This window comes from Pseudonaja textilis, chromosome Z (assembly GCF_049901715.1).
Source record: "Pseudonaja textilis isolate UNSWEBS1 chromosome Z, rPseTex1.2, whole genome shotgun sequence".
In the NCBI taxonomy this organism is placed as follows: Eukaryota; Metazoa; Chordata; class Lepidosauria; order Squamata; family Elapidae; genus Pseudonaja; species Pseudonaja textilis.
In genome coordinates, this window is record NC_142008.1 from 1,399,584 (window position 1) to 1,407,625 (window position 8,042).

The following is an 8,042-nucleotide window of genomic DNA, read 5'->3' on the forward strand; positions in this document are numbered from 1 at the left end:
TCTGTGGCTCTAAATTTCCCCCTAGGTTTTGTCACAGAATCCTCCCCTGCCTTGCTTCCAGTCACACTTGCTCTGAAGTTGTTGTTGTTGTTGTTGCCAGAGGCAGGGGAGAAAACGGAAAATGCAAACAAGAGAATAAGCAGTGAAGTAACTCTTGACAGGGGAGCAAAAAAGGGTTAAAGGAACAAATCCCGGAGCAAACGATTATAAATTTCTGGCTTCTCATTGGGGGAAGAAACCCTTTCCTTACTTGCAAAATGCAAGGTTTTTTTTCCTGTAATAATTCTGTTTGTGTCGGCCTTTTTCCAGTCTTCCAAAAAGCCCAAAACTGCTGAAGCAGACACTTCCAGTGAACTGGCCAAGAAGAGCAAAGAGGTCTTCCGGAAAGAGGCGAGTTTGCTTTCAGTTTCAATATTTCGTTTTGTTTTGTTTTGGTTTTGATTTTACTTATGTCCCGCCTTTAGTATTTTTATCAATAACTGAAGGTGGCCAGAAGAGGACCTAAAGCACCTCCCTCCCTCCTCCTACATTTTCCCCACAACAACAACCCTGTGGGGTGGGCTGGGCTAAAAGTAACCCAGTCAGCTGTCCCTCCTAAGGCGGGACTAGAACTCCTTGTCTCCTGGTGATCGGCCCAAAGTCCAGCTGCCTTTCATGCCTAAGGCGGGACTAGAACTCCCTGTCTCCTGGGATTGGCCCAAAGTCACCCAGCTGCCTTTCATGCCTAAGGCGGGACTAGAACTCCCGACTCCTGGTGATTGGCCCAAAGTCACCCAGCTGTCTTTCATGCCTGAGGCGGGACTAGAACTCCTTGTCTCCTGGGGATTGGCCCAAAGTCACCCAGCTGCCTTTCATGCCTGAGGCGGGACTAGAACTCCCTGTCTCCTGGGGATTGGCCCAAAGTCACCCAGATGTCTTTCATGCCTAAGGCGGGACTAGAACTCATTGTCTCCTGGGGATTGGCCCAAAGTCACCCAGCTGCCTTTCATGCCTAAGGCGGGGCTAGAACTCCTTGTCTCCTGGGGATTGGCCCAAAGTCACCCAGCTGCCTTTCATGCCTGAGGCGGGACTAGAACTCCCTGTCTCCTGGGGATTGGCCCAAAGTCACCCAGCTGTCTTTCATGCCTGAGGCGGGACTAGAACTCCTTGTCTCCTGGGGATTGGCCCAAAGTCACCCAGCTGCCTTTCATGCCTGAGGCGGGACTAGAACTCCCTGTCTCCTGGGATTGGCCCAAAGTCACCCAGCTGTCTTTCATGCCTGAGGCGGGACTAGAACTCATTGTCTCCTGGGGATTGGCCCAAAGTCACCCAGCTGTCTTTCATGCCTGAGGCGGGACTAGAACTCCTTGTCTCCTGGGGATTGGCCCAAAGTCACCCAGCTGCCTTTCATGCCTAAGGCGGGACTAGAACTCATTGTCTCCTGGGGATTGGCCCAAAGTCACCCAGCTGTCTTTCATGCCTGAGGCGGGACTAGAACTCCTTGTCTCCTGGGGATTGGCCCAAAGTCACCCAGCTGCCTTCATGCCTGAGGCGGGACTAGAACTCCCTGTCTCCTGGGGATTGGCCCAAAGTCACCCAGCTGTCTTTCATGCCTGAGGCGGGACTAGAACTCCTTGTCTCCTGGGGATTGGCCCAAAGTCACCCAGCTGCCTTTCATGCCTGAGGCGGGACTAGAACTCCCTGTCTCCTGGGATTGGCCCAAAGTCACCCAGCTGCCTTTCATGCCTAAGGCGGGACTAGAACTCATTGTCTCCTGGGGATTGGCCCAAAGTCACCCAGCTGTCTTTCATGCCTGAGGCGGGACTAGAACTCCTTGTCTCCTGGGATTGGCCCAAAGTCACCCAGCTGCCTTTCATGCCTGAGGCGGGACTAGAACTCCCTGTCTCCTGGGGATTGGCCCAAAGTCACCCAGCTGTCTTTCATGCCTGAGGCGGGACTAGAACTCCTTGTCTCCTGGGGATTGGCCCAAAGTCACCCAGCTGTCTTTCATGCCTGAGGCGGGACTAGAACTCCTTGTCTCCTGGGGATTGGCCCAAAGTCACCCAGCTGTCTTTCATGCCTGAGGCGGGACTAGAACTCCTTGTCTCCTGGGATTGGCCCAAAGTCACCCAGCTGTCTTTCATGCCTGAGGCGGGACTAGAACTCCTTGTCTCCTGGGGATTGGCCCAAAGTCACCCAGCTGTCTTTCATGCCTGAGGCGGGACTAGAACTCCTTGTCTCCTGGGGATTGGCCCAAAGTCACCCAGCTGCCTTTCATGCCTAAGGCGGGGCTAGAACTCCCCGTCTCCTGGGGATTGGCCCAAAGTCACCCAACCGCTTCCAGGCTTAAAGGGGGGGCTAGAACTATGACCAACTGAACAAGTGCAGTGATTCGCTTTACAACTCTAGCAAGCAAGGCGGTAAAAGGGGACAAAACTCACTTCACAAATGTTTCCACTTAGCAACATAAACTTTGGTCCCCTTAGTGGTCCTAACTCGAGGACTGCCTGTGTATTTTCCAACCGGCAGGGTCTCATAATGGCTTTTCTTTGTGTCCCCCCACTCCCCCCAGATGTCCCAGTTTATCGTGCAATGCCTGAACCCCTATCGCAAACCTGACTGCAAAGTGGGGCGCATCACCACAACAGAAGACTTCAAGCACCTGGCACGCAAGGTGAGCAGCCCCCTCCCCTCGGGACCCTCCAAGGCAAGCAGGCCTCATGGTCCCTGCCAGGTGATACCTTGGAGGAGGGAGTCAGACTCCCAGGCCCAGGTTTTCTCTCTCTCTCTCTCTCTCTCTTTTCTTCCTTTCTTTTTTTATTTCCTTCCTTCCTTCCTTTTTTCTCTCTCTCTCTCTCTCTCGTTCTTTCCTTCCTCTCTTTCTTTTTTCTTTTTTTTTCTTCCTTACTTCCTTTTTCTTATTGCTTTATTTCCTTCCTTTGTTCCTTCTTTCTTTCCTTTCCTTTTTCCTTTCTTAATTTTTCTTTTTTGTTTTCCTTCTTAACTTTTTCCCTCTCCCTTTTTTCTCCCTTCCTTCTTCTTTTCCTCTTTCTTCTATTCCTCCTCCTCTTCCTTCCGCGATTTATAGAACCCTGAGGTTGTGATGAGCCATCCAAGCGGAAGCTTAGAGATGCACCTCAGTGGCCAGCCTGCCAGGAAGATGCACCTGCCCCGCTACATTCATGTGGAGCGGGGTTCAAATTCTGCCTCAGGAGGACTAGGACAGTCTCTCGGGTGAAATAAACCCAAGGCTGAGGAAGGAAGGAAAAGGAGAAGGAGAGGAAGGAAGGACTTCCTCTTCCTCTCCTCAACCCCCACCCACCCACCTCCCCTTTTAGCACTGATGATGTTACCTAGCTGGGTCATGAAATGTGAGCACCCAGGACCCCAGAGTTGAGCCACAAATATAATATTCTGTGGGTCTCTCCTCCTCCCAGCTCACCCATGGCGTGATGAACAAGGAGCTGAAATACTGCAAGACGCCGGAAGACCTGGAATGCAACGAGAACGTCAAGCACAAAACGAAGGAATACATCAAGAAATACATGCAGAAATTCGGCACCGTGTACAAACCCAAAGAAGACACCGACATGGAGTAGGAGGGTGTATATATATATATTGACCCTCTGCTTTTCCTGGGCAGAGTTCACACTGTTACGGAATACACAAAACACACACACACACACGTTTCGGCCGACACAAACGTCTCCTTTCCAAGCTGGATCCGGAGACGAGAGTAGCAGCAGAAAGTGGGGCGTTCAAATGGTTTGCACGCCCCGGCTCACAAGCACCTCACTTTGCAAGAGCCCCCCAAAACTGACCACGGGGCGGTGCTTCCCTTGCGCAACGCAACGCGCGAGTCCACTCCCCCTTTCCCCACGGAGACCTGTATAATATTCTTATGTGAATATATTGAATTTATTTTTTGTCCTTTCTTTTGTTCGGCCCGGCCTCTTTTTTGCATCCCAACACCTGTTGATATCATGGGAACACTTTGTAAGAATAGTTTTGTTAAAAAACAAAAAGGAAAAAAAAAAAGAGGAGGGATTGTTTATTATTATTATTTTTCTTCTTCTTCTTCTTCTTCCACTTTTTTTCCCCTCTTTTTCCGGTGTTTTGTTTTTCCCCACATTGTTCTCTGCAGAGGTTTCACCTGTTATCATGTAAATATTTGCAAAGAGGCCGGCTCAAGGTTTGGAGCAGGCCGTGCTGCCTGTTGATAAGACTGATTTACTGCTTTCAAATCATTTTACTTTCTCCAATTTTTACGGAAGTTTCTATGTAAAATGAAAAAAAAAAATTAAAAAATTAAAAGAAAATGGTAATAAAGGAATGTGGGAAAAATGGATTTATTTATTTATTTTTTCGCCCTTGCGGGGAGTCAAGGTAAAGTTTTACAGACGAAACAGAAAAAGTAAATAAGTCAGAACAGAAGTAGGGAAAGAAAAGGTTCTACAACAGGCAGTCCTCGACTTGTGACCGGTTGCCTAAAGTTGTGATGGATTACCCGGAGGGCACCTATCCCCTGGATTCGAGGGTAGCACGAATTGGGCACTCAGCAACACAGCCCTGTTTTACGACGAGGGTTTTCAGGCCGGCCTGCCTGCGGTGCCCAGAGTGGCCTGCAGGTAGCAGAGCTGCCTTGCCTCGAATGAGGCCCTGGCCAAGGGGGGGCCTCTGGCGGAGCGAGGGGTTCCCCCCCCCGGCGCCCTCCAGGTTGTCCTTCCCAGGGTTCCCCGCTTGCACCCCACCCGCTCCGAAGGGGGACCTCGGGGGCGGCCTTGGTTTCCTCAGAGGAGGTTGGCCCGCAGGCCGAAGGAGGACACAGAGACCCCTTGGGACCCCCTTGGACCAGAGCCCACCCTTTCCCGCCCCTTGGAAGGGGGAGGCCCCCCGGGCAGAGTCCCTCTGGAACTTCAATTCCCAGAATTCCCCAGCCAGTCAGGGCGGATGGGAAATTCGGAGAGCTGATCGGTCAAGGGGCCCAGGGGATCCCTTCGCTCGTGGGGGGTGGGGGTGGGCGTGCCCCCATTGCTTCAGAAAACTTCCGGGTGCTCCACGGGCTCCTGCTCCTCCGGTGCCTCCTTTCGCCCAAGTGGCCTCCCACCTTCCCCTGCCTCCTTTCTAGCCCTGATGACGTTAATCAGCTGGGTCGTTAAACGTCTGCAAACAGCCAAGCACAGAGCACCAAGCAGCAGAGTCCTGTCTTCTTTGTTCTTCCTCTTCCTCCTCCTTTCTTCTTTTTCATCTTCCTTGTTCTTCCTCTTCCTCCTCCTCCTCTGCAACCCCCCTCCCCGCTAGCACCGATGGATGTTCCCTGGTTGTGTCTTGGACATATGCCAGGAAACCGCCAAGCTCAGAGAGCACCAAGGAGCCCACCACGTTTTTTTTCCTCCTCCTCCTCCTCCTCCTCCTCTCTCCTATCTCCTATCTCCTCCCCAGCCGGCTCTCAGCAAGACCAGATGCTTCTCCTCTTTGATGCTCAAGGCCACTGGGCTTTCTCAGCAGCTGGCGCCCCTGGAAGGAGACGTGTGCACCATTGCACCATTGCCAGCCCTGGCAGCTGCGCGATCAGGGCTTCCCCTCGAGATTTTCAGGGAGGCGCTATCTCGTCCCAACCGGGGCTTGTTCTTCGGCAGGACCCGGGCGGCGTTTTCACCGGGCAATTAAAAGCCCACGAGGGAGGAGGCCACCGTTGGCATCCAAATATTCCTTTCTCGGGTACCGCAGGATGCCTCCCTCGCAGCCCCATTGGCACCGTGCCCGTCCTTGGGGTAACTTGGGGGCCCCTGCACCCCCAGCCTCCCACAAGAAATCCTGCTAGCGCCCTGTTGCAAACCTTAAAAAAGAAAAAAATACAGCTAAGTAGGTAGGAACCAGAATTTCCATCGCTAAGCAAGCGGGGTTCGGTCAGCCCTGCCTGATTTTATGACCTATACTTTTGGCGTGGCTGTTAAGCGAATCTCCCTTCTTTGCTTGTCCGAAGCCAGCTGGGATAGTTGCAAGAGGGAGGAAAGGAAGGAAGGAAGGAAGGAAGGAAGGAAGGAAGGAAGGAAGGAAGGAAGGAAGGAAGGAAGAAGCGGGAGAGAAGAGAGGAAAGAAGGGATTGTGGGACTGAGGGAGGGAGGGAAGACCCCCCCAAAAAAAGGAGGGAAGGAGGTATCAGGATGAACGAAGAAAGGGAGGAGAGGGAAGGAGGGAAAGATAAAGGAACATCTGTGGAACATCTGGAAAATATTGGCAAGCCTCCCGGAGAGTTCAGCTTTAGCAGTTTTAATTTTTTAACAGCCCGCCAAAGTTCCCCCACCCCGTTGGTATCTGGCTCACCCCGAGATTCTTCCCAGCTCTCCTGCCTCCCCAGAAAGCAGATCGCGCCCAACTGCAGCCACAAATTCCTGCAACTGTCTCTGTAAGCAGGGCGGAAGCTTCCACTGCCTGTTCCTGGGCTCCATCTTTGACTTTTTGACCTCTATGTGTAGTTCCGGCAGTTCCATCAGCTCAGATTTGGAGATATCCCAGGAAAAAGGTATTTCTTCTACCTGGCTTGTTCAACCGGAAGAGCTTAAAGTTGATGTCAACCTTGCCATGTTATCTAATTCTTAGGTAGTCCTCAATTTATGAACACAACGGAGCCCGAAATTTCTCTGGCAATCAGAAGTTTGCTTCCTTTCTTCCCTTCCCTTCACACCTCCTTCTCTCTCTCATACTTTCTTCCCTTCCCCTCACACCTCCTTCTCTCTCTCATACTTTCTTCCCTTCCCCTCACACCTCCTTCTCTCTCTCATACTTTCTTCCCTTCCCCTCACACCTCCTTCTCTCTCTCATACTTTCTTCCCTTCCTTCACACCTCCTTCTCTCTCTCATACTTTCTTCCCTTCCCCTCACACCTCCTTCTCTCTCTCATACTTTCTTCCCTTCCCCTCACACCTCCTTCTCTCTCTCATACTTTCTTCCCTTCCCTTCACACCTCCTTCTCTCTCTCATACTTTCTTCCCTTTTTTCCCCCTCCCTCGATCTTTCCTTCCTTCCTTCTCTTTTTCTTTCCTCCCTTTGACCATCCTTCCTTTTTTCTCCCCCTCTCCCTATTTTTTTCCATTCCTCCTCTTTTTCCCCTCCCTTTTCTTCCATCCCCCCTTCTCTTTCCTACCCTGTCTTTCCTTCCTTCCATTCTTCGCTCTCCTCCCTTGGTGTGCATTCATTTTGCTAAGGCCACACACTTCTGTAACCGCCGGGAAACACCCTCCCGCACACACACCCCCGCCTCCCTCCGGACTGACCACCTGGGAACTGACCTTGCCACAGAGACCCAGACTGACCCTAGGCTGCTGGACGTGTGACTTTCCTGGCGGTCAGTCCAAGGTTGCTGTTCCAATCCTCCCTGGGGAGATTGTGGCACTTCCTGGGGAGATTCTGGATTTTTTTGGGGGGTGGGGGGAGAATCCTTTCAGACGGGCGGCGTGATTTATTTGGGGGACACCAAAACCTGCCTTCAAATCCCCAAGACCCCTCTCTCCCCCCCGGATATATTCCTTTTTCCTTCTCTCTGGAAACCTGGGGGCGTATTTATTGTCTTCTACCTCTTGTAGAGTCAACCAAAAACTTTATTTAAACAGTAAAATTGTGGAAACAACAATAGTTTGTATATTTACAATCCTCTTTCAAGAGGGACACCAGCAAAAGGTTTATTTACAGAAGGGAAGTTAATTTTATTAACCCCCCCCAAAAAAATGATCACCGTCCTTCTTCTCAGCAGGACGGTCCTCGGTTTATGACCTGGTCATTAAACAACCATTCAAAGTTACTACAGAATCATTTATAAGTCACCGCTCCGTTCAAGTAGTCCTTGACTTACAGCCTTTTCTTTAGTGACCGTTTGAACTTACCACGGGCACTGAAAGGTGTGGCTTATGACCTTTTTCACACTTTACGACGGTTGCAGCATGCACACACAAACGCACCCGTGGTCACGTGATCAAAAATTCAGACGCTTGGCAACTGACTCATATTTATGACGGTCGTAGTGCCCCAGGGTCACGCGATTCCCCTTTTGCGACCTTCTCACG

The 8,042-nt window shown here is 51.4% G+C and overlaps 1 protein-coding gene across 1 annotated transcript in view; it reads left to right on the forward strand.

Annotated features, from left to right (window-relative positions):
- The window catches only part of SETD2 (SET domain containing 2, histone lysine methyltransferase), a 72,671-nt gene extending 68,348 nt beyond the window's left edge, over positions 1–4,323 (forward strand). Inside the window, 3 exon segments of the mRNA XM_087917124.1 lie at positions 310–390; positions 2,552–2,653; positions 3,417–4,323. Coding sequence (XP_087773250.1) covers positions 310–390; positions 2,552–2,653; positions 3,417–3,578 — 345 coding nt within the window. The 3' untranslated portion in view covers positions 3,579–4,323.
- Positions 4,324–8,042: the final 3,719 nt, after the last annotated feature.